General features: G+C 38.6%; 1 protein-coding gene across 5 annotated transcripts in view; it reads left to right on the plus strand.

The window, feature by feature from the left end:
- Positions 1-24,588, plus strand: part of MATN2 (matrilin 2) — a 69,175-nt gene that overhangs the window by 12,543 nt on the left and 32,044 nt on the right. For all 5 annotated transcript variants that reach the window (XM_071738020.1, XM_071738018.1, XM_071738021.1 and 2 more), the window contains exons 3-6: positions 9,217-9,786; positions 14,882-15,004; positions 18,432-18,554; positions 24,028-24,150. In XM_071738020.1, coding sequence (XP_071594121.1) covers positions 9,217-9,786; positions 14,882-15,004; positions 18,432-18,554; positions 24,028-24,150 — 939 coding nt within the window. The remainder of the gene's footprint in view (positions 1-9,216; positions 9,787-14,881; positions 15,005-18,431; positions 18,555-24,027; positions 24,151-24,588) is intronic.

Below are 24,588 nucleotides of genomic sequence, written 5' to 3' on the forward strand. Positions count from 1 at the left end.
TCCAACCCAGTTCTTAAACTTCTGTGTGTTTAACTTTAGGACTCATAATGATAATGAAGTTAACCATTCTGAGTTAATTTTTAGCTGCAAATCAGAGGGAAAAATACGTGACAAAACTGAGTCTGACCCATGATGCTTCTGTGGAGCACAGATAAGATTTGTTTAGTTTTGGTTAAATTCATTGTACATTTATACACAAAGAGCTGGTCAGAGACCTCTAAATCCAGCTAATGTGGACTTCTGAACAAACATGGGATGATAACTGCTGTAAGAAATTCATTCACAGCTGCAGCATCTGTGTGTATGTGCTATTTCTTCACATACATACAACCATGCCAAGTTTTTTTTTTGTCCTCAAACGTATTAAGTAGACTCATTGAAACTGAAGTCTGCATTGCAGTTGAAGTCAGAATTGTGTCTCAATAACTACGTCATCTGTTTGTCATACTAGGCTGGTACAGGAACTGAGGAGATCAAAACTATTCCAGGCACCACGTATATAGAAAAAGCTTTAAAATTACATCTTTTTAATCATCCTGTATTTGGTTAAACTATGAGCAAAATCCTAACAAAACTTTTTAAGTATACGAGGTAATCAAATACATATCAGTTTAGACTCTCTCTAATCAAAACATAAAATTACCATATAAATAGAGATGTGCAGTATTTGGAAAGGGAAAAAGCAAACCATTTTACAGTCAGAAATCACCTGTTTCTTCCTTCTGAGGTATGTAGGTAACATCTTACAGTTGTGCCTTAGGGCAGTAGTAGCTACTGCATGTTTTTCTTCCTAGAGGTGGCTGTTTCAATAGCTGAGAGGTCTCTTGTGAACTAAATGCCAAGTCTTGGAACATCAGCTTTCACCTCAGTCTCTCAGCTGCTGGCCTCTCCCCTGAAATAGCTGTTGTCCATTATCTACCTGGCTGGAACCTAAAACAGTAGCAGGAAGGTTGCAGTTGCTCAGACCACCCCTCTCTTTCAGGTTTCTGGGTTTTGTTTGCTGTGGGAGACCCTCACTCTGAGGCTTGGTAGCCTGGCTTCTGTGGAGGCTCTGCCTCCCCCAGCCCCTGACAGAGATCCTGGAGTCTGGGAAGGTGAGATCTGAAGAATCTATCATATCCCTGACAACCCTGCAAGAAGTCCTTATCCCTTCAGCAGGCTCAGCTGGTGAGCCATGAGGGCAGGCTGGGACCATGACAAACCCCAAGGATTTGTGTCCTGTTGTGTGTGCCCTCATCTGCAGCCAATTTCATGGAGATCAGAAAGTTTGGATTTTGGTCTGTGTTAGTAATTTTTAATCACATAACAACATTATGCTTGCCAACTTTAATATTTAGAATTCATTATTAATTTTCAAGTCATGTATCTTTAAGCAAATTAAATGGCAATTCAGTAACTAATATTATAGGGGATGTAATTCTATTTCTAGCAGCACAAGGAATTTTCTTGTATTTCTTTAATGCATAAATATTTCCTTAAGCAAAGCCTTTTCTTTTTACTCCTTCCTCTTCTGTTTTCTTATTCTCTTATCTTTTTCACCCCCTTTTTTCTTCTTTTTCCTTTTAATTTTTTTAAGTGATTTGTAAGGTTTCCATAAAGAAGAAAGAATATAAGTTGCTACAGAAAAAAATTTGTTTTGTACTAAACCGCAAAGTGCTCTTTGTATTTCTGAAATTGTTTGATACAACCCCCACAAATTACTGTGAAATACCATTTCTGTTTGAAAAGGAGTTTGCCTTGACAATAACACACTGGGTAAAATAACAAACTATTTTTGTGTGGATATTCTCAAAGAACTCAGTCTCCTCTGTGCATTTTGTATTGAAGGAAGATCAGGCCAAAAGGAAGAATGCTCAGTGTTTAAAAGTGGTGTTTTGGACTCACTGTGACTACTTTCACTTAATAATGTGAACATATGTGACAAATTATTTGAAAATCTTGGAAACAGCATTTGCATAACTTGAGGAATGACTCATTTTTAGGCACAAGTAGATAATCAGATACTATTGTGAATGAAGCCTTTTGTTTGCTTTGGAAGGTAGAAGACACTGTCAACTTAAATAAGTTCTGTTGAACTGGTAGAACCAATGGTTTGCCAGTGGGACCAATGTCCCACATATTTTTGGGGCAGAGGGAAATAGTACATGGTAATATCCCATGGTGCTGTTTCTGAAACTATTCTGGAAGAGAGTCTTAGATGGTTATCAATAGATAGAAATATGTGGTTTTAGGTCTGCTGATCAATGAGTAATGGTTGTTAACAATTTTCCCTGTGAACAAAGGTATGGGTAACTTTTAAAAAAAAGGGATGGACAGGAGCTTTTAAAACATGAAGCTAATGTCCTGAAACCAAAACAGCACAAACTCAGTATGGTCACTTTTTTCCACTGAATTTTCTATGCTGCTATTAACAGTTACTTACTCTAAGTAAGTTACTTTAAGATATTAACCTGTCTCCTTCCAACAGTGCTGCAAGTAGCTCAGGCAAGATTGGGGTTTCAGATCTTCAAGGAGAAAGATACAAGCATCATCTTCATCTGTACAGCCACCTTTTTAATGTCTTGGCCGTGATTTGCTGTTTCACAGATGTTTTCAGGAAAATACAAAGTCACAGGCAGAGTAAATGACTCAAGGCTGTTGGGAACTGGATTCACGGTAGCATTAACTGTGTTACTACAGTGTTTCTCCATCAGGGGTCAGAAAATTAATTCCTCTCCTCTCATGGCTGTGAGCTGTGCTCAGCTGAGTGCACATGGTATTTTTTTCTTGATGGGGAGCAGTGGGTAGATGTTGGTACTTCCAGGACTGGCATGCACATCATAGAATCATGGGGTGTGTTGCATTGGACCTTTAAAAGTCATCTAGTCCAGCCCTCCTGCAGTGAGCAGGGACAGCTTTAACTAGATCAGGTTGCAGAGTCCCATCAAGTCTGATCCTGAATGTCTCCAGGAACTGGACCTCCCCCAACCTGTTCCAGTGTTTCACCATCCTCATAGAAGGGAGCTTCTGTCCTGCTTCAGTTTCAGACCATATTCCCTCATCCTATCACTACACGCTCTTGTGAACAGTCCCTCCTCAGCTTTCTTATAGGCTCCAGAAGGGTATCAGGAATCTCCTTCCAGGTGTTCTCCTGCCTGCAGGGGAAAGCAACCCACTTCCCAGTCCTCCTGACCACAAAAGCAGGTTGGTCTCCTATCAGGAACCCCAGCAGTTTCTATCTCAGTACAGCTGAAATATGCAAAAAAACCAGAGGAATTTCAGAGCATCCTTACACTCTCCTTTGACTTGATGTCAAAGAGCACCCACCTCAGGAAAGGTTTGGGACTCTGGAATTAGTGAAATTTTATATTAATAATTGCCTGTTGTTTTGGAAAGAATAACAGGGAAAGAATAGAAGCAGTGAGGTGACATGAGAAGGAGGGAATGGATCCTCTTCAAGTGACTGATAATGGAGCATTTGTATGTAAAAGGAAATGGAAATCTCTGGAAAAGAGCCTACTGCTGTACAGCTCTTCCAGAAATTTTGGAAGTTTAGAAAAGATTTTGTCAGAAGCAATAAAGAAATATCTGGAGGCTCTGTTCCATTTAGAATGTTCCCAGATGAAGAAATTTGTAAGAAGGAATGGGTGAGCTGCCAAGCTCATAATAAATCTTTGGGTTAGGGCCAGAGGCCTATGAGTCTGGGGAAAGGCTCAGAGCAGGGATGGGGCCCAGGAGTAAGGGGGCAAGTCTTGGACCCAGGATCTGTCCCGGAGCTGGTAAGAGGTGGAGTCACCTGCAGAAGTGAGTGCAGCACACAGGTATGCCAGGAAAGCTCTACTGAGCAGTTTCTAAAGTTTATTTCAAGAACCAGTATCTTATATCTTAAATCCACCATACCACCCTTTGCCCTTCTTTGAATTCAAATGAGAAAACAGAAAAGGGTTGGAAGTTAACTAGCACAGAATGTCTCATGAGAGCCAAGAAGTGTTTGGATTTATTGCTATTCTTCATTTACTCTTGGCAACAACCACAAAGTATGTTTTGGAAAACAGGAACAACTTTACATTAACTACTCTGTACTTCATGGTCCATCCTTGCAAATGAAGCCTCTGCAGTTTCCTAGGTGTATGTAGGTAACACATAGATCTGTCTTTCTTCCTATCAGAGCGTTTTGCTCTTGGTATATTTATGAATTAATTGCAAATTTGAGTATTCTTGTATAATTGTATGGCAAGAAATTAAACATTCCTGATGATCTGAGAAATCTTGTGAAAATATCTGAGAACCTGTCAAACCTAATCTTCCTGGATGTATGCCTAGCTTGGGGAAAGAAGAATTCTGGACTATAAGAACAAATATTTGACAGCCAGCAAATTCATACATTTTGAAACAAATTTGGTAGGAGTTATACCAAAATTTATAAAAAAAAAAAAATGTGAAGAAAGTAAGGTTGAGGGCTAGAGGGAAAAAAACAAAATTACAATGAAATAAGAGATTTAGGAAAATTTATAATGTGCTATCTGAAATAAAAGTTTTCTTTTTTATTTAATTCTGGGTGAAGGCTTTTGCTTTGTTATTCAAAGATAAAATAAAAAAATAAACTTGGTGTTATTGCTGGCAATAACATGTAGGTTTTTTGTATATACATTACTGTGGAGTGAGATAAGAAACAGTTATTGAGTCCTAAGATTACCACTAATGCATTACCTGTTCAGGCAATAATTTTTCAATGATCTAATTTTTTCATAAGTGATCTCATCCTTCCTTTTTACTTAAGTTGCCTTAATTGATAACAAAAATCTTAATTGAACTAGTATTTACTTGCTATAAATTACTTTTCCAATGTCTTAGGATTACTGTAGTATTTACCAAACTGAGCTAAGTTCCTTTTGCTTTGTGTACTGCAGCAGCCTTCTTTAATATTTATCCATTCTCATGCGTTAGGATAAAGATCTACATAACCAAATAAGTAATAACCAGATGAAAAAAAAATAGCATTAAGGGATCATAAAGATGTAGGAAAACAATAGAAAATAAAGAGCTCATTTTTAAACAATCAATCTTTTTAAGAGAATTAGCTTGCAAAAACTGTTGAAAAATCACTCAGGTCCTTTGTGTTCTGCTTGAATATCCCCAAATGGAAATGTCTGAGGAAATTAAACATTGCCAGGGGACATTCTTGGGCACTGGGACTCCACCATGGTTGCTGCTGTTAAATTGCTGGAGCTGTCCCTGTCCCCCAGGGGTCGGCACTCCCCAAGCAATCCCTGCACACAAGGCTGCAGGGAGCAGGGGTTATTCCCAGGAGGCAGCCCGTGTACAGCCACTCATTTAACAGCAAGGTGAGCTTAATACAGTGGGTGCTGAGCTTAACTTGTGCCTTGGGCTGCTCTGTGGCACTGAGACCAGTGGTCTGAAGCATCCTGCTTCTGCCCAAATACTCTAAGCTCGCAGAGTGGTTGCATCCATGTTGCTTATTAGGATGAGTCCTTGGCTCACGCTGCTTCCCATATCATGCCTGAGGATTGTTTGAGAAAAAATGTCAATTGTCCTAAGCCAAACAATACCAGGAACTCTTCTAATGATTTCACAGCCTAGAAGAGTAATTTCCAGTGCCCAGGAAAACTCCCTGGCGCTGCTGTAGTTGTACCAAGATGATGTGGCAATGGTTGGAATTAAGCTGAGAGGGTTGAAGCACACTCTGAGATGGAGACCCTGGGTGGGTGAGCAAAGTCAAAGCAGTGTGAGCTTTGTCAAGGCCAAAGCAGAGTTTCAGGCCTCAGGATGATTTGCTTTGAGAAAGAAGCAGAAGGAAAGCTGCAGGGATTAGAGAAAATAATTTAATGGAATTTTCAGCTTTAGAGGAATAATGCTTAGTGTAAAATATTCCTTTAAGCTCTGTTTTATGTATCTGTGTAATTGGATCCCAGCTGGATTATTTGAGGGAGAGCTGAAATTTCCTTGCATTGTTAATTTTCCAAAGGTGGCATCACTGTAGCTGTCATCTACAGGCAAACTGGATATTGAGTGGAGGAAGAGAATGTAGTTACTATTGTCTTGACCTTTCCTTCCCTTACCTTGTCTGTCCTTGTCTGGCCTCTCCTGGCTGTGCCTCGCCTTTGAATAATGCAGCTCAAACTGAGGGTTTTTTTTAACTTTTGTGTTGGCAATACAAACCTCTGCTGACTTAGAAGCAGGTTTATGGATGAGTAGCTCTTTTCAATGAATGTGTCACTTTTCATAAGAAGAGTGGAAGGAAATTACTTCAGGGTACAAGGATGTTTGCCAAAGTTGTGAGAAAGTTCTTTGTTTAAGTGTGAGAGGTGGTAGGAAGACGAAGTTATAGTTTACAGTTTGCAGATCAAGTGTAAAAGCATGAAATTACTAAAAAGTATCACTGAAAGTTTATCTGAGGAGATGAGGGTTCTGATTTTTTAGTCATAATGGATTGCCACTCAACACACACCCAGCTGGAGTTTTGCTCAGTAAAACAATTACATTTTTAGATTTTATTGAGCCCCTCCCAGCTAAAACAACTTTAATAATTACAAGGTTATTAAAAATACTCACCAATTCAGAAGACAAATATTTAAAATATATTTTTATTTGGAAATGTTTTGTCCTTATATAGGTAGAATTTTGCTAGTGAAAGTAGTTTTGAAATACTGTATTTCATTCAGACTGATAGATTTTTCTTTAGTAGTTTAGCAAAATGGGGTGTGTTTCTGGTACTGCTATCCACTAATGTCATCCAGCTTTTCTCCCACCAAGATTAATGCCTGACTTAAAATTACATAATTGAGTCTCTTCAGACTGGGATCCAAATCCTTATCTTCAAAATAAAAGGATTCCACACCATGGCTCTAGTTTGGCTTGTTTTAACGGGAAATAGTAATTTTAATTTTTTTTAATTTAAGTAGTTATTTTATCCTTTTCCCTCCTCAGTCCTTTCCCTCATATACACACACATAGTCTTAGCCTTTTTTTCCTGTAACTATTTATCTTTCCCCTTGCTCTGCTCCCACAAATCGAATTTTACAACCATGCTGGAGTATTTCATGTTTTATTAATAAAAATAATGAATAATTTGATATGCTGCTAAGATAATGAGATAGAAAATAGTTAATATGTCAGGATATCTGTATCCCATTAAAACTGGAATTTTGTTCCTGCTCAGTTTGGCTTGCATTCAGCATCCTCTGATTTTGGAAGAATAAGCAAAGCAAGCATATTCCTACACTTATGAATAAAGCTGTACTGTAGACCGCACATGAATAAATCCAGACAGTCATTTTTATTGTAACCAAAGAGCATTTTTATTCTGTGCCCACAAATGTTCTTGGTAATCTATGAAAGAGGCCTCTGAGTAATTGAAAATAGGCATCATTCTCACCCCTTGCCTTGGCAAAAGTACGTGGTTAGCAGTCAGCAGCAGTCACGAGGGAACTCATGTAAAGGCTTGTCTGCAGGCAGATGTTTTTCCAGTTGAGGGTTTGATTGGCCCACTTGCACTTGTGCTGAATGACATGACCTTCAATTGTGCAGCTAAAGACTGCTTTTCCACCCAAAATCTGCCTCACTCAGTGCTCCACATGGATGAGACTGCACTGGGAATTGAACAGGGTTGGGCACTAAGGGACTTTACTGGTTAGGGGTATCTTAGCTTAGCAAGATGAGGACACTCCAGCAATTTGATGAGCACTCTTGCTAACTTTTATCAACCTAAGTCTGATCTTTAGATCTTTATCTAAGATCTTTAGTCTGATCTTAGATCTTTAAGTCTGCTAACTTTATCTAGAGCTATCTACCTCACATTTTCATTCATAGCGTCAGGAATTTAAGAACTTAAATTGACACACTGATTGAATCCACAGGTCCATCCTGTCTCTAACAGCAGTCAAAAGTGAGAGCAGAAAGTTCAAGACATTGGTAGTTTAAGAACAAGGTATTCCCCCAGATTTGTGGCACAGGTATTTCCTGAACTGGAGGGGTCTTTAATGTAAATGCTAAACTTGAGTTGATTTCTCTTCAACTGCATCCTATTAATCCCTTTAATATCTTTTTAATACTTCACTGTATGCCTCCTTCAGTGGCACCACTCATGGCCCTCCTCCCCCTGCACACCTTATGGCCTTTTGCTGGCATTTGGTGACTTCTCAGTCCCTATTCATCCTCATCATGGAACTCATGCATATGCCCCATGTTCTTTCAAAAAAGAAGGATGATGAGCAGGGAACAAGGGATGTACCCAGGATCCCAGAAAGCTGGTAGCAGACTCAGAAAGCAGCTGGCCCTCACTTCTGCTGTTATCCATGACAGCTTGGCCTGCCTCCTTGTGCAGATGTCAGATAGAGACATATCCTGTGGGATTTCTACTTCAGTGACCCTTGGCAAAAAAGATTGTTGATGACTGAAGCAGAAGATTTCAGGAAGTGTATGCGTGGTCTTTTGGCCAAATTGAGTGCCACTGTAGACAACTGGATTTTTTCTCTGATGCAGCCTCAGAATATCTGTGCAAGGCTGAGCTAGCCCAATAGAAAAGTCTTTTCCCAGATGGTCATTAATTATGTGTTTGAAATAAAGGAGCTTGATTTGCAGAAGTGCTGAGCACTCACAGCTGCAGTTGATGTCATTGAGATCTGTATTTTGTACATGCAAAGTGCTGCTTAATGCCAAGTTCCCTGAAAAATCAGACCCTTCATATCTCATGGTGGTGACTGTAATTAACAGATGCTTTTGACCTAAATTTCTTTGTGTTCTGTTTCCCTCTTTGTAATGGAAGGCTGATACCATCCTGTTTCATTGAATTGTTAGATTTCTAAATTCTCAGGCACTACCACAAGAAGCATCATGGTGCAGCCCACTCAACAATAGCCACACAATTCAGAGGTTTCCATCCTGTGTGGGGTACGAGGTCAAAATCTCAACAATGGTGACAAAGCAGAATATGGCACAAGTATCTGCCTATTCTGCTGGCATTAGATATTCTGGGTGCTGGTATCACCAGAAAAAAATATACACTGATCAGGTAAGAGGCAGATTTTTTTATTCACTGGAGGCAGAATTTGTATTGCCCAAGTAGCCTTAGTTCTGGCATCTTGTATTTTTCCTGTGTTTTCCCAGCCTTCGTCAGGGCTTTTTTCTAGACAGTGTGTTTGAGACATCAGGTCAGCCTGAACTGATTTGCATGTTAATGTTCTTGTACAGTATCTTTGTTTGCATTTTGTCTTCCAGAAAATACTTGCAACAGAAAACGTCTGGACCTCGTCTTCATCATTGACAGCTCTCGCAGCGTGCGTTCTTACGACTTTGAAAAAGTGAAGGAGTTCATTTTGACCATTTTGCAGTTCCTGGACATCAGTCCTGATGCCACCCGAGTGGGTCTGATTCAGTATGGCAGCACAGTCAAACAGGAGTTCTCACTGAAGACGTTCAGGAGGAAGCAGGACATCGAGAGAGCAGTGAAGAGGATGATGCACCTGGCAAGCGGCACCATGACCGGGCTGGCCATTCAGTACGCAGTGAACATTGCATTTTCTGAGTCCGAAGGAGCTCGACCTCTGAAGCAAAATGTGCCCCGAATTATCATGATAGTGACAGATGGAAGACCTCAGGATCCCGTGGCAGAGATTGCTGCTAAAGCACGGAACTCAGGAATCCTGATTTTTGCCATTGGAGTGGGAAGAGTAGATATGAACACGCTGAAGTCCATTGGGAGTGAACCCCACGAAGAGCATTTGTTTCTGGTTGCTAATTTCAGCCAGATTGAAACACTGACCTCTGCCTTCCAGGCTAAAATTTGTGGTAAGGCTTCTATCTATGGATGTGAATGAACAGATGAAAATATAGCATCGAAAAAAAAAATTGTCATTAAACTTAGTTTTTCAAATGAAAACCTGTCTGTTAGGGTATAGTTACTGAAAAAAAGAAACACAAGCCAGACAACATTCAGAGCAGCAGTGATACATATATGGAAAAGCTAATTCTACTACTGTGTGCCATGAAAGGTGATCTAATTCCTAGTGGTCACAAGCAGTGAGGCAAATGCAAATATTTTCCTGTTTTACAGGAATGTTTACAGCATTCTGCTATTTGAATATTAATTGTTTCATTAACTGCTTTTAAATTTGAGCTCTCTTAGTACTGAAACTTCAAACTAATGAGCAGTTTGTTGCTTATAAAAAAATCCCTGTGGAGTTCATGTTGTATCTCTTCTAAAAATTATATGCTAATTCTGTGCTACCAGTTATCTTTGCACTTGTCTTGTGACTGCAAGTGACACACAGAGATGTGGCAGCATTTATTTTTCTATCTGTTTTGAGTAAAGAAAGTTAGAAAAATCCATTAGTTATATTATTAATTCATATAGTAAATAATATTTTAATAGGTATTAATTTACAAAAGAGAAATTGCTTCCATCTGGAATTCCCTGATAAAAAAATTAACTTTTATAAATATTGTGGCATACATAATTAATTTTGATGCAATCTTTGTACTTAGTATAAGCTTCTTTTTCAGTTTTTCATTATAGAAATATGAAATATCTTCATACAGATTTGTCATTAAACTGAGGCATTTTCAGCAGTGTCCAGAAAAAGAATGCATGGTGAAATTGACTGCTCACTTATCTCTAAGGATGCTTTTGCCAGAAAATATCTGGGGCTTATTTTCAAGATAGTCTGGAGAGTTTTCTTTACATGTTCTTTTCCAAAATTGTTGCAAAGAGCAATAGGGCTCCAACTGAACTGCATCAGCACAAAACACCATCGCATCACATGGGTTTTTTCCTGTTTCTTCCTTACCATTTTATTATCTGGCATAGTAAGAAACATTTAAAATCCCCCCAAAAAGAGTAAACGAAGCATAGATTGAGAATTTAAAATGAACGAACAGCAAATACTTCAAAATTCATCTTGTTGGATTTTTAAATTGCAATTTAGAAAGAAATCCAGTACAAATACCACTTAGTGCCTTTTTTTTTTCTTTTTTTTTTTTTTTCCTGACTAGGCAGTGTCCAGTAAATGTATCAGAGTTCACTTTTAGTCCAAATACATATGATAATCAATAAAACCACCCTGCTCTGTAGATGGAGGAGTATGGAGGTGCCAAGAATAGCTGCTGTCTCCTTTTCTCAGGGAATGCCTCCACAGCATCTGCTGTGTCAGGAACTGGAGGTGAGATCCAAAAAAACCCTTTAGAAACCCAGACTCAGATGCAACAGAGAATTTGACCTGTTAGAATCTTATGGGTTTCAGTTTGGGAAATAAATTGCTGGTGGAATCCTTCCTGTTTTGTTGAGTCTGGACTGTGAAGCAGTATTCAGTGTGCTGAATTTCAGGAGGTTAATTTAAGCATCTCATAGGCTCTGCTCCCTAGACCATGTTCTTCCCAGGAAATGTGATTAGTTACTTTTAAGTCTTCCCCAGGGTGGACCCAGAGGCACCATCATTGTAGCCAAGTGGAACATCTGAACACTGTTTTTTTGCTAGAGCATTGAATGCACCCCTGTGGTCAAATCTCCTGGCACTCTGCCAGGTTTTGTGCTGTGGAAAAGGACTTTGGTCCCTGAGTTGTCCACGTATCTGACTTGCCCTTATGTCTCTGGGAATGTGTCTTCATGGTTCCTTGTCAAGAAAAGAGAAAAACCTGGCCACATGATGGAGCTCTGTGGGAATAATAAAAAGTAAACTAAATTAACCACTGCTTGCCTATGGATGGCATAGGTTAACCAGTGCTTAGAAGCTCAGTTCTCAGAAGAATCCCTATAAACTATCTGTGCTCCATCCTCTGCTAGGTCAGATTTTCCCTGCAGTTGGTGCTTCTGATTGCTGTAGATTTGAGGGTGTCAGAAACAGTAGTTGAAGCCAGGGAATCCTATGGGGTTCTTCTTATTACCAGTCAGAAAGGTAAAAGGGAAAAAACCAGTATCCTGGGGAATCAGAGGCATGAGGAGTGAGACAGGAGTTGAAAACTCAGAGGAGAAACAGAAACGGGAGCAGAATCCAGGAAAGAAGATAGAGATGAAATAGAGGAGTGAGAAGGAGAGACGTTGGGATGGAGCGGTCAGGAGCAAATAAAGTCTTTATTATTCTCCTGTGAAGTAGGTAGTGGTGTCATCCTCATTTTACATTGGAGGAACAGAGGGGCAGAAATAGGGTTAAGACTGCCAAGATTGCCCACTTACTTTATATATTTGACTCAGTGCAATCCCTGTTCTGATTTCCAGGGGCACTTGGCATTTTTTGACAACCATAGCAGACCAGTAAGCGCTCTACAGCCTTCATTTGCAGCTGAGAGAGCTCTGCAGTCTTGCAAATCCAGATTCAGGTGTCTCAGGGTGAACACACAGTGTGAATGAAGACTGGTGTTTGCTTAAAGGTACTAATACTGTTGGCTTGCCTAAAATCAAATAAAGACCCTGTGACATAGGCAGAGATAAAATCTAATTTGCAAGGCTCAAACTCTCCTTTCAGTCCCTGGCCATCTCCATCAAACACCTCCTGCAAGAAAAGAGGTTGCAGAAATTATACAGACAGCAGGCTCCTTCACCACAGAAATCTGACTGATGACCAGAGTACCACTAATTCTCTGTAATGGGTGCAGCACAGGCTTCTACATTAGAGTATCTTCCTTCCTTCCTTCCTTCCTTCCTTCCTTCCTTCCTTCCTTCCTTCCTTCCTTCCTTCCTTCCTTCCTTCCTTCCTTCCTTCCTTCCTTCCTTCCTTCCTTCCTTCCTTCCTTCCTTCCTTCCTTCCTTCCTTCCTTCCTTCCTTCCTTCCTTCCTTCCTTCCTTCCTTCCTTCCTTCCTTCCTTCCTTCCTTCCTTCCTTCCTTCCTTCCTTCCTTCCTTCCTTCCTTCCTTCCTTCCTTCCTTCCTTCCTTCCTTCCTTCCTTCCTTCCTTCCTTCCTTCCTTCCTTCCTTCCTTCCTTCCTTCCTTCCTTCCTTCCTTCCTTCCTTCCTTCCTTCCTTCCTTCCTTCCTTCCTTCCTTCCTTCCTTCCTTCCTTCCTTCCTTCCTTCCTTCCTTCCTTCCTTCCTTCCTTCCTTCCTTCCTTCCTTCCTTCCTTCCTTCCTTCCTTCCTTCCTTCCTTCCTTCCTTCCTTCCTTCCTTCCTTCCTTCCTTCCTTCCTTCCTTCCTTCCTTCCTTCCTTCCTTCCTTCCTTCCTTCCTTCCTTCCTTCCTTCCTTCCTTCCTTCCTTCCTTCCTTCCTTCCTTCCTTCCTTCCTTCCTTCCTTCCTTCCTTCCTTCCTCCCTCCCTCCCTTCCTCCCTCCCTCCCTCCCTCCCTCCCTCCCTCCCTCCCTCCCTCCCTCCCTCCCTCCCTCCCTCCCTCCCTCCCTCCCTCCCTCCCTCCCTCCCTCCCTCCCTCCCTCCCTCCCTCCCTCCCTTCTTTCCATTTTTTAGTACTCTGTTTTGCAGCATTATGTTCTTTTGATATGAGAGGACTGACTGCTTTTGTGGTGATATTCTACAGATTTACATTCTATAGCATTAGTATATGGTAAGATTTTCTGACTCTTGAACTTAGAGTATTTTTCATTTATCATATTTGAAAGTGCTTTTTCAGTCCTAACAATCTATACCTGATGTTAAAATAGAAATAGAGCCTGGAGGACACTTCTCTTTAGAAACTATCAGAGGTCATAAACTTAATTTTCAGAATGACAGAAAGATAAAAAGACAAGAAGTCCAAGCAGGTCTGTATTCACATCAATAAAAGTACTTGAAAAATTTTATTATGGCACAAAATTATGAGATCCAAAAAGATAATTAATAGATTTGGGAATTGTGGTGGGTTTTATATTAGTAATAAGTGCATAACTCTGGTAACCATTACAAAGATGAGATAAATAGTGTGTATCTCAAAATCACTTTTTTTTTTTTCCTCCCACAAGCACCACACATACTGCATATTAAGTTATTTATCAGGCTTCTGTTGTGGCTTCCAGAAAGTTACTGTTATTATAATTTTGAGCTTTGTTTTCCTAGCACAATAAGGAGCACATCAGTCCCTAATTGCTGCTGAGCAAAATAAATTATTTTCCACAGAATGTTCTCTGAGAAGTAATTTGCCTTCTTATTACAGAAATTACATAAGAGCAATGTTCCAGTGGAAAGAAAACATCAAGGAGACTTCTTGATTCCCAAATATTTATCTGTAGAAAAACTGTTCAGCAACAAATGTGACAGAATGGGCCTACTATTCTTTTTCTTTCTTACTGTCTCAGTCTGTTACATTTTACTACTTGCTAGTAGAGACATAAAATACAGATTAAAAAGACTCACAAAACTTATACTCTAGAGTGTAGCTCAGCTCCCACTTACTGAATCTTGGAAGTGCATGACCTCGGTGTTGCTTGGATGTTCCTCAACATTAGTAACTAAGCAAGATTTTTCATCAAGTTGTTTTCTACTCATTCTTCTTTATTATTGTGCAGTGTGGGGATGTTCTTCATTCACGAAACGGAATGGTCTATAGAATAGTTTCTACTCAAATTCCACTTATTTTCTAAATTTGAATGTGGTAAGTTTGTTTCATTGTCTTCTTGGGACCATCAAATAATTAGTGTCTCCAGATATTCTCTTGTACATTCTTATTTTGTTTGTATCTCCATTCCACATGCAGTTTCACGTCCAAAAAAATGCCACCAATGTTAACCAGAGAGAAAATATCTAAATTCCTACTTTTTTAGGAATAAATACATGGTACTGTTTGTTAACATTTTTTTTACAGTCTTATAAGCTTAAACTTCCATTTTTGTGTTTGCTGTCAACACTTAATTTGAAATTTCCATATTACTTCAGTAAAATTTTCTACACATTCTTTTTATTTAGTTGTGACCACAAGTAAGTAAGACCAGCAGTTAATAATGTTTTACTTTTTTTTTTTGTTTTCCTTTCAGTGCCCCATATCTGCAGTACAGTTGAGCATCGCTGTGATCACTTCTGCATAAACACCCCTGGCTCCTATGTCTGTAGATGTAAACAAGGATACATTCTGAATGCTGACCAGAAAACTTGCAGCAGTATGTTATCTTTATTAACTTTTCTCTTGAATGCTCCCAAAAAGTCCCTATAAACCTTTCTGAAATACACCAAGCTATTTCTTACACACAGCTCTGCAGAGGTACACTGTAACTACACAAAATTGCCTTTGAATTTTATTGGTGTAATAAGTTCAACAATGAAGCAACAATCAAAGACTGAACAGTTTTATCATCTCACATGAAGTGAATCCACCTACTTTAGTAATTCATAGATCACTGCCAGTACTTAGTACAGAAAGGTGCAATAAGCTCCTTACTAGAGAGCTCTGAAATAACTTGCCATTCCAAAAAACTTTTCCTAACTGCTGCTTTAAGTACAAGGGATTGCAGCTTTTCAAAATAAAAGTTTCAGAAGTCTTGCTCATGCTCTCATTTCCTTCAATTTTAGTAACTGGCTTTGTTGTTTGATAGCAGACTGTACTTCACTTTCATTGTGATCTTTGTAGGCAGTACTTCTTTTATCTTTATTTACTTCCTGGTAATTAACAGTGAGTACATTAGATAGGTATACCAAATTTATTTCAGTATCCACTATTGTTATTTAAAAAAAAAAAAAAAAAAAGTTAAAAAAAGTTATACTATTTTTAATTATTTGTGGAAGATGCACTTGCTAAAAATGCAGCTTCTTATCCCAAGACCAGTGCATGGATTCGAGTGAAATTTGCCCAGCTGATTATACCCAGAAGAAGGATTTTGGAAATCACCTTTTCAAAAAGCAGAGAAGACAGTCGTAGGAAGAGGGGTGAAGAAACAAATCCAGTACAAATGAAGAGATCATGGGATGTACCCCTCACAACTGATAATTTAGAATTAGGCTGAAGGATGTAGGCTCAAATCCTGTCCTTGTGTTTGAACTTGCACATTCCATATCTCAGGACAGTGCTGTAAACCAATCAGTTAGCTTGGAATTAGAGTGTTCTTAGTCTCTCTTTTGTGTTGTATTTTACATTAATACTTACAGACCACTGAAACAGCAAGAGGATGCCAGTATCTGAGGTGACACTGCTGTTTGGGGATTCACGTCCTTATACGTGCAGTGGGACACATGGTTTCAGTTAGAGCCTTAGGAAACAGGAATGGGAACAAAATAATGTCAGCACCAGGGTGATTAGTGCTGATCATTTGCTACTGCTGCTCCATGGAAGTGTCTTTAGCTTTTTTTTTTGGGGGGTAGGGTGGGAGGTGTGACAGTTGGACAAGGTGATCTTAGAGGGCTTTTCTAAGCGTGACAATTCTGTGATTTCTGAGTTATTTTTAGGAATATCTGTTTTCTATTCCTTCTCACCAGCATCCTTCACCAAATGCAGACACTTGAAATGTGCATGGGTGTGAACTACAGGGTAATGTTTTCTGTTAAATAGAAACGATTTAACACTTCATGCTTTTGTTTCCTCAAAAAGATGCAAGAAATTCAGTCCAATCTGGAATATGTCCTAATTATTAGTTGTTCTAGTAGCTGAGCCAAAAAAACCAACATTGACAAGAACAATATTTCACACAGCCTATTTTCTCTGTTTTCTCATGTTTGCTGTAGCTCTTCAGAAAGAGGGCTGTCACCATCCTAAATGATGCCTTCAACTATGTAGTCACCTTTCAGTGATGTTCTCTAACCTATTATTTTCATTGTGCCACTCTTAAAACACTTTTCATTTAAAACTTTTGCACACTTTAAACCTGTCTTTGAAACTGTCCCCTTGATATTAATTTTCTTAAGGAATTTTTAAGAAAGCATTTTTTGAAGCCCATTGCTGCATTATTTCACCTGTTTTTCTTTAAGCTATGACTCAATGTTCCTCACTTGGTCTCTATTTAGAATAATTGTTCATCATGCTTATGGTTAGTGTAATACATTATCAACATAAACCAGATGTATTTATCTAAGATTTGGATGTATTTGTCAGCTCTTTCCTGAACAAATAGACAAATAGTTTCCTTACAGATACGTTTTAACACTTTATAAATTAAACAATGCAGAAAAGAGGAATTGTGTGTACCTAAAGTTATACTCTCTTTTCAGTCTTCTGTGCTCTTTTTGGATATTGTGAGGGTACAACTTAACAGTACTAAGTTCTTGAAAGCTGTTAACCAAATTACTTCAATGAGTAACAAACTGACAGCTTTGTTTCAGGCTGGGAGAAGGTGCATTTCTCTTTTGAATGAGGATAATTTTGTTCCTTGGTACATTTCATTATAACATTATTGATAGAATTTTTTTTTTTTTTTGCATCAAGAAATGAAAATCTGCCATACTTGTGATTTCCACATGAAGAAAAGAAAGCCAAGAAGTCATATATCTTCCAGAATAAAACTAGGGGAAAATAAGTATTTTTTTTCAAATTTGAAATATTCTTTTATTTGTTTCATTAAGATGGCTTTGCATCCATGCAAAGGGTGCTCCTTTCACCTGCCCTACTCTAATTTGATGCTAAAGAAGAGTGGTTGTGTCAGATAATAGCTGCTCTTTCCTTGTTACATTGTTTTTGTTTGTTTAACTTCATCTCTGCCATTCTTCTCTAGAGATGTTCAAACCATACATTAATACACAAAACACTACAAAAGAGAAAATGTAGCTGAAACAAGCTGGAAAATTATCTATTTGTGAGTATTTATACTGGAACAAGAGAGTTAAACTACTGTTTATTCTGTTCATCATGCCACTTGATAAGAAGCAGACAGCTGTAAAAGAAAATTCATATTTACTTGGCTACTTTCCTCAAATATCCTCCAGTAGCCTTTTTTGTAGCTGTAAACATCATTATGTGTTGAGCAGTCTTTGGGCCTGATTCTGAGCAACACAAAGTCTCTGCTTCCCAGAGATTTCACTGGGGAAGCTTGGGGTTCTCAGAAAGTTTTGATGAAACTTTCATCAAAAACTTGATGTTCTTCCTTCAAACATGTGTTGAACTGACCTCATTTGTCATCGTATTTTTTCTAATGAGATCTTTGGCTTGGGAGGCATAACTTTCTATCTTATTTTGCATGAAACTGAAAAAAATTATAAAACTCAGGAATGAAATATCCTTGAGTGTGTTGGTGTTTTCCTTTGCTTTCCCTCTCTCCAACCGGTTCCTCATTTCACAATTAAAAAAAAATAAATTAAATAAATATTAAAAAAAAAAAAAAAAAAAGAGAGAGGGAGAGAAACATATAGTTAAGCATCTCTACCAGGCATGATTGGCCCCATCACTGATCATTGCTTTCAGCTGAAGGAATAAGCTCTTTGGCTTTGAGTTCCTGCTGGCATAAGAATTTCACTCTTTGACAGAACATTGGCATGATGTGTGTTAGCATAAGCTTGTTTCTGGAGAGCTGTTCATCCTTTCATGAATTTTATTTTGGGTCTGTATTCTAGCCATGCATTGTAGGTGGTCAAAGAATTTCATATTCATGCAATTGTGTTTTGCAGCTCAGGACCTTTGTGCTGTGGAGAAACACACCTGTGAGCAGATCTGTGTGAACACTCCTGGCTCTTACGTCTGTCAGTGCTACGAAGGGTATGAACTTGCTGCAGATGGAAAGAATTGTGTCAGTGAGTATGAGTTTAACAATTCACATTTATCTCTTTGGCACAAACTAAAGGGAAATTCAATGTCAACTAATATCCAGTTTAACCATAGAAAATTATGGGAAGCTGTCTCCTCCTGAGTGGTAGATAAGGAAGAATACGTATTGGCATGTTCATAGGCCCTTTCTGATAATGAATGGTGACTTGGGAAAATTGTTCCAACTAACTTCACACAGAAAGTAACATGGCTATTATGAAACAACACAGCAGATGTTTTAATCTAGATCCATGTAGGTGGCCAGCAATGCTTTTACACGATGTATGTGACCATTATAAAACAAAAAAAGCCAGACAAAATCAGTGGCTCCTCTTCAGACAGAATTTATACATGGAAAAACTTGAAAGTGGGCAATTTCTTGCCATTTCTCACTTGGTCATGCCAGGGGAGACTTCAAACTCTTTCTGGGAAGATTAAAGTCTTAAGGAAAGTTTAGCCCCCCTTAAGAACCCATATACTGTGCCTTTAATTTTTGCTGTGAGCAGTGAAGAAGCAAACATCAGCTCTAAGAGTTTCAGGTCCAAAGAGGGAGACTGGAAATACAGTATAATAACTTATTAACACAAAATATTCTTCCCTCTCTATTACCATATAAGTAGCTCACTCTCCTTCCACATTTATACACAGTAAATACTTTTAGCATAGTCTTTTTCATTAGCCTGTTAGCTGCCTTGTAAGCTTTTCATCCCTTCCTATATTTTGGGAAAACAATGTCTTCTGGTATCCACCACAAAAAACCCAAACAGAACAACAACTCCTAGCAAGTCCTTGAGAAAAAAACCCAAAACCTTATTTGTTAAGTATTTTCCTCAGAGAAGCACTTAAATGCATACTTAGTTTCAAACATATGTTGAAATCCCATGGAAGTGAATCCAAGTGAATCCTTTTCCCCAGATCTTTCACAGACCACCACAATGCTTTTGTCCAACAGCTTATTCTTTCTTGCATTTTTAAAGAACTCTTTCTATAATCTGTCTCTTATTGCATTCACAGAGCTCTTACCTTTTAGAATAAGCCTATTTTGGGGTGCAAGGTAGATGACAGCTTATGGAATTGAACTTCCTGCATGTAGTTTCACATGGGATGCACAAAGGAGGTATTGAGGCTCGTTAGACTCTAGGATAACACATGCAATTTTGAAGAATATTCATTCTCTACTTACTCTTGAGAAATGTCTCTCTTGCTAATGACTTCAGGATTTCAGTAAAGGAGTGCTTAAATTCCCCAACAATTTCTCAAGTTATCCTCAGCATAATTTGGGTGCTAATATACCAGCTTTAAGAACCTACATCCCAAAATAAATATTGAAAGTGCAGCTACAAAAAGCTCTTTAGCCAAGAAGGTCTGCTAGATATTCTGGCCCAAATTTCTACATCTAACACTCCATGGAATTTCATGTGTAGCTAATAATCATGACCTTTATCTGTGTTAGGATAAAGCATGTATTTCTCTGCTGTTGCTTTGCCTATATCCTGATGGGCATATATTCCAGAGACCACTGAGTATAACAGTTTTGCAAAAAGCAGTGACTCCATTAAGGCCACTGTCTCCTTGCCTCTTCCTCCAGAGAAGGAAGAGAATTTCAGTAGAACATACACGTCATGATTCTCTCAAAGAGCCAAAGGCTTCTTTCTAAGATACCTTGAGACTTCTAAAATTTTAAGTCCAGCAAAAGTAAGTGAGAAAGTGCAGGAAACTCAGGCAGGTTTATTGAGTTCTTTACCTACTTTCTGGTGGGCTAATTGCTTCGGTTAAGGATCAAAGGCAATGCTAACTGCTTTATGGACACAGGTGTCAGCCAGTCACCTGACTGGCAATAATTAAATAAAATCACACAATCAAGAGCTTGCAGCTTACCCCTTCAGAGTGACCACTGCATGCCCAACCACTCTGTCTGTTTATAAACAAACTTGTAGGCTAAACAATATTTGAAACTCTCTGCTCATTGATAAGTATGGCTGGCAGAGCACTGTCACTTTGCCTCTTTAAACAGCTTCTTATGTTAAATGCCCTCCATTCATGTGAACAAAATCCTGTTGGTTCATGTTTGGTGGTAATGAGCCATTCTTTTTCCATCATGCTGCTGGGCACTGAGTTTCTGCTCCTGCTTGATGCTGCTGGACACACTGTCCTCTCTTTCCTGGAGCTGGTGCTAGACTGGCTCTGTATTACTGCAGCTATTGGGCTTTGGACCTCTCCTCCTGGCAGTGGTTTGGCTGCTGGCACCTCTCTGCAGTCCTGGCACTGTTACATTTTTTTGGCTGCTTTATAGTTTATGAGCCTTCTATGAATCTGTTCTACTCTTCACTGTGTTTTTTCCATCCTCTTACCTTATTCTATCACCTTTCCTTCCTACCCCTTTCTTCTACCCTTCTCCTTAATGTACTTCATTCTCCTAACCCTGAATAATCTATATAAATATGATAGGAGCAAAACAATACAAGAGAAAGGTGTCAGCAGTTCAGAGAGGGCAATGTAAGCACTCACTGCAGAACTGGTAACTGGAAGTAAAAGATGGCTCTCATCACTTACCAACTAAGTTGAAGCCAGAAATCCGGAAGAAACAAACATGGAGAGATGATAAAGTAATTAATCCCTTGCTCACTGAAAAGGTCATTAATTAATGCTTTAGAAAAATTTCTCATTGAAAATCATGGGCTAATATTAAAAGCAGTGAGATCTCTAAGTGTTCTAATTCTAATGTGTATCTCATGACTCAATACAGAAATGTGAATATAGTAAAACATTAAAAGAATATTATTCTGCTTTGCTCTTATACAAACTGTATATTTCCTGCATATCAGCTACAGGATTACAGTACTTCAATGTAAGAAATATAGATGTATAGTTTTTCTCAGTCTTTTTAGGAAGATTTAACTCCATGGACAACTTACCTACTTGCTGACTGGAATGCTGTTATCAAGTTTCCCTTCTGAGCAAGTGCCCCCCAAATTAAACAGTGAGCTAAAAGTCAAATTACTTTGTATGTCAGTTACTAGTGTCAGTTTGCAAGGCTAAGCCTGTCTAGAATTAGGGCAATTTGTATACAAATATTATTAAAAAAAGGGAATAATACTTATCTCCAAAAGCAACTGTTAAGAGAATGTTCTTACTTCTTAACTGTGGTAGTAGAAAGGCATTATTCAAACTGATGTGCTCATTATTCTTACAGGCCAGCAGACATACTTCTGTAAGTAATAGGCTCTAAGGATGACTATAAATGCAGAAAAGCTAGCCTGGAAAAATTAGTTATTTATTTTGTTGGATATATTTTTACTTTCTGTCCACAGCAGATTAGCAGCTGCACATCTGTAAGAAGGCACAGGTCCTCCCTCAAGAGAGTGTCATTTGAAAGTGCATGTGGTCAGAGTTGCTCAGATGTTGATAACAAAACATTCTAAGACCTGTCCGTTGTCTCTCAAACACCAAACCTGGTGAAAGACCTGGAAGAAATGTCCTGTGAGAAGTGCCTGAGGACTTAGTTTTTCTGTAGTTTGGAGCAAAGGAAGGTGAGGGGTGTCCTCACTGCTCTCTGCAGCTTGCTGAGACATAGAGACAGAGGTCCTGATGTCTTCTCCCTGGTATCGAGTGACAGGACACATGGGAATGGTTCAGAGTTGCTCTGGAGGAGGTTTGGTCTGGACATTAGGAAGTGGTCAAACACTGAAACAGGCTTTCTAGAGAGGCTGTCAATGCTCCAAACCTGTCAGTCTTGAAGAGATGGTTGGACAACACGCTTTTACTTTTGGTCAGGCCTGAGTTGGTCAGGCAATTGGACAAGATGATGGCTGTCCTTTACAAGTGGAACTATTCTAATCTATTCCATTCTCACCTTTATAATCATTAGTCAGACAGTTGGAGGTATTGTGGTAGAAATGCATTTTTTAGGGTTTAAATGCAGAGGAGGTAACTTTATAGAGCAATCCATGAGGCTGGTGTTATTTCCCAGGTATGATGCTAGACAGAAAAAAACCAGAAAAAATTTTATTTCTTAATGTGCATTTTAAACCACGTGCATGCATTTAAAATGTACTTAATTTAAGAGGAAAGCTTACTGATTGTATGATACATTATACCCTTGAAATATATGTTCAGTAACTATGTTTTTATATGACGCTATTTAGTCTGGAAAGAGGAAGGTGCTTGCCAGGAAAATAGTCTCACATAGTAACCCATAAGTCTAATTTGACTTCATGCAACAAAAATATCCCAAAGGGTTAAAAGAAGCTCCTTCAAAGTAAAAAAAAATTCTCATGTGCTTTCCTTACTAGATGACCTTGACTAAATAACTTAGCACACCTGAGTATACACAATTTGCATAGGTACAGCTATTGTAAAGGAACTGATTTCATTAAGATGAATTACTGCCTCTTAAAAGAATTCTGGAGGCTCAGCAGTATAAGGTAATGAAAAAATTACTTTGTTGACAAAGAGGAGGAATCTGTCTCATTAAATGTCTGTGTGAAGCTGAGCACAATACTGTCTTCTGTTGAAAGACTCAGGTAAACTTGCTTAATATGGTCCTGGGAGCTTTTTGGGGACAGAACATCTGCTTTCTGACATGTCTTTAATTACTTCTAAGACTTTCTTTGTGAAGAAACAGCTTAAACTGCAAAGAAATTAAAAAATATGAATAATTAAATTTCTTTAGCACTTTTGAATGGGCTTGACTGAGTCAATTCTTCAATATTACCTTGTTACTCTTTGTTGATCTATCTTGTAAATATGGGTTTGTATAGTAAATGACTGGACTTACGCAATAAGTGACTGGACTCAATAAATGACTGGACTAGCTGTGATATTTTATTTCTCTCATACAAAAGGCATGATATAAACAAAATGTCAGTTGATAATATCAGCCTGAAGCTCTCAGCTTCATAGCTGCAGCTGCTTTGTACAGGATGAATCTGGAACACATTAGAGGGGATGAATGTACTGTGACAGTCCAAAGCGTAAAAGGTATTGCCATGGGTCTCCTATATTCTCAGGCTGCAGGAACAGCTCTTTAGAACTGATACAGCTGGGAGGAAATGAAGGAAAAGTAGAGCAGTTCCAAAACTGGGAGCAGAGAGACAGAAGACAGAATTAAATTGACCAAATTTTGCTACACACTGATCTACAGTTGAGAACATCTGGACAGAGTTACTGACTGATGTATGGTTTCCAGGTCTGAGAAAAAATATGGAGAAGGCTCCTGACAATCTGAAAAATTATTAATGTTGGAAGGGTAGGAGAAATTAGCCACACTCATATCAAATCTGATTAACCCACTAGTATTGAAAGTGCACTCCTTTTTGCAGAAATTCTCTTCAGGGCAGATATTATTTCAGCTTTTCCTTTTTTATATAGCTATTGTGTATAATTAGTACCAAAATATCAATGCATAATCAATCTAATTATGTTATTCTAATTGTGCATGCTGGTCTTGTTCTCTTTCAGTTGTAGACTACTGTGCTTTGGATAACCAAGGTTGCCAACATGGGTGTGTTAACACCAAGGACTCCTATTACTGTAGATGCCACCCAGGGTTCATTTTAAATCCAGACAAAAGAACTTGCAGAAGTAAGTTGTGTTAAGATTTAATTATGAACACTTTGTGATATTCTTCTTTCTTTCAGTTCTCACCATAATATTCTCACTGGTCCTGGGAACACTGAATGCATCAGATGTAGAAAATGTGATAGTGCCCTGGAAGCCAAAGGTTTTGAAAGCAATGGAAGTTGTTTTGTTAGGGTAGTTTGGTTATTTGGGTGGGGGGTGTAAGGGTAGGGGTCCCTCCCATGAACAGGAAACTTTAAACATGAAACTTGGTTCCTGTTCAAGAATTCAACTAAACCCAAACTTTGTCTTGCATAGTCTCCTCGATTATCAAGATTTTTCAGTTTGACTATCATCTCCTTAGCTGGATAAACCAAAAATTCTGTATGAGAAAATTTATAATCAGCTTGGTTTCTAAGACAAGCTAAAATTAAATCGAGTAATTCCATAATCAGAGGAAAC

Source organism: Heliangelus exortis, chromosome 2 (assembly GCF_036169615.1).
Source record: "Heliangelus exortis chromosome 2, bHelExo1.hap1, whole genome shotgun sequence".
Lineage (NCBI taxonomy): Eukaryota > Metazoa > Chordata > Aves > Apodiformes > Trochilidae > Heliangelus > Heliangelus exortis.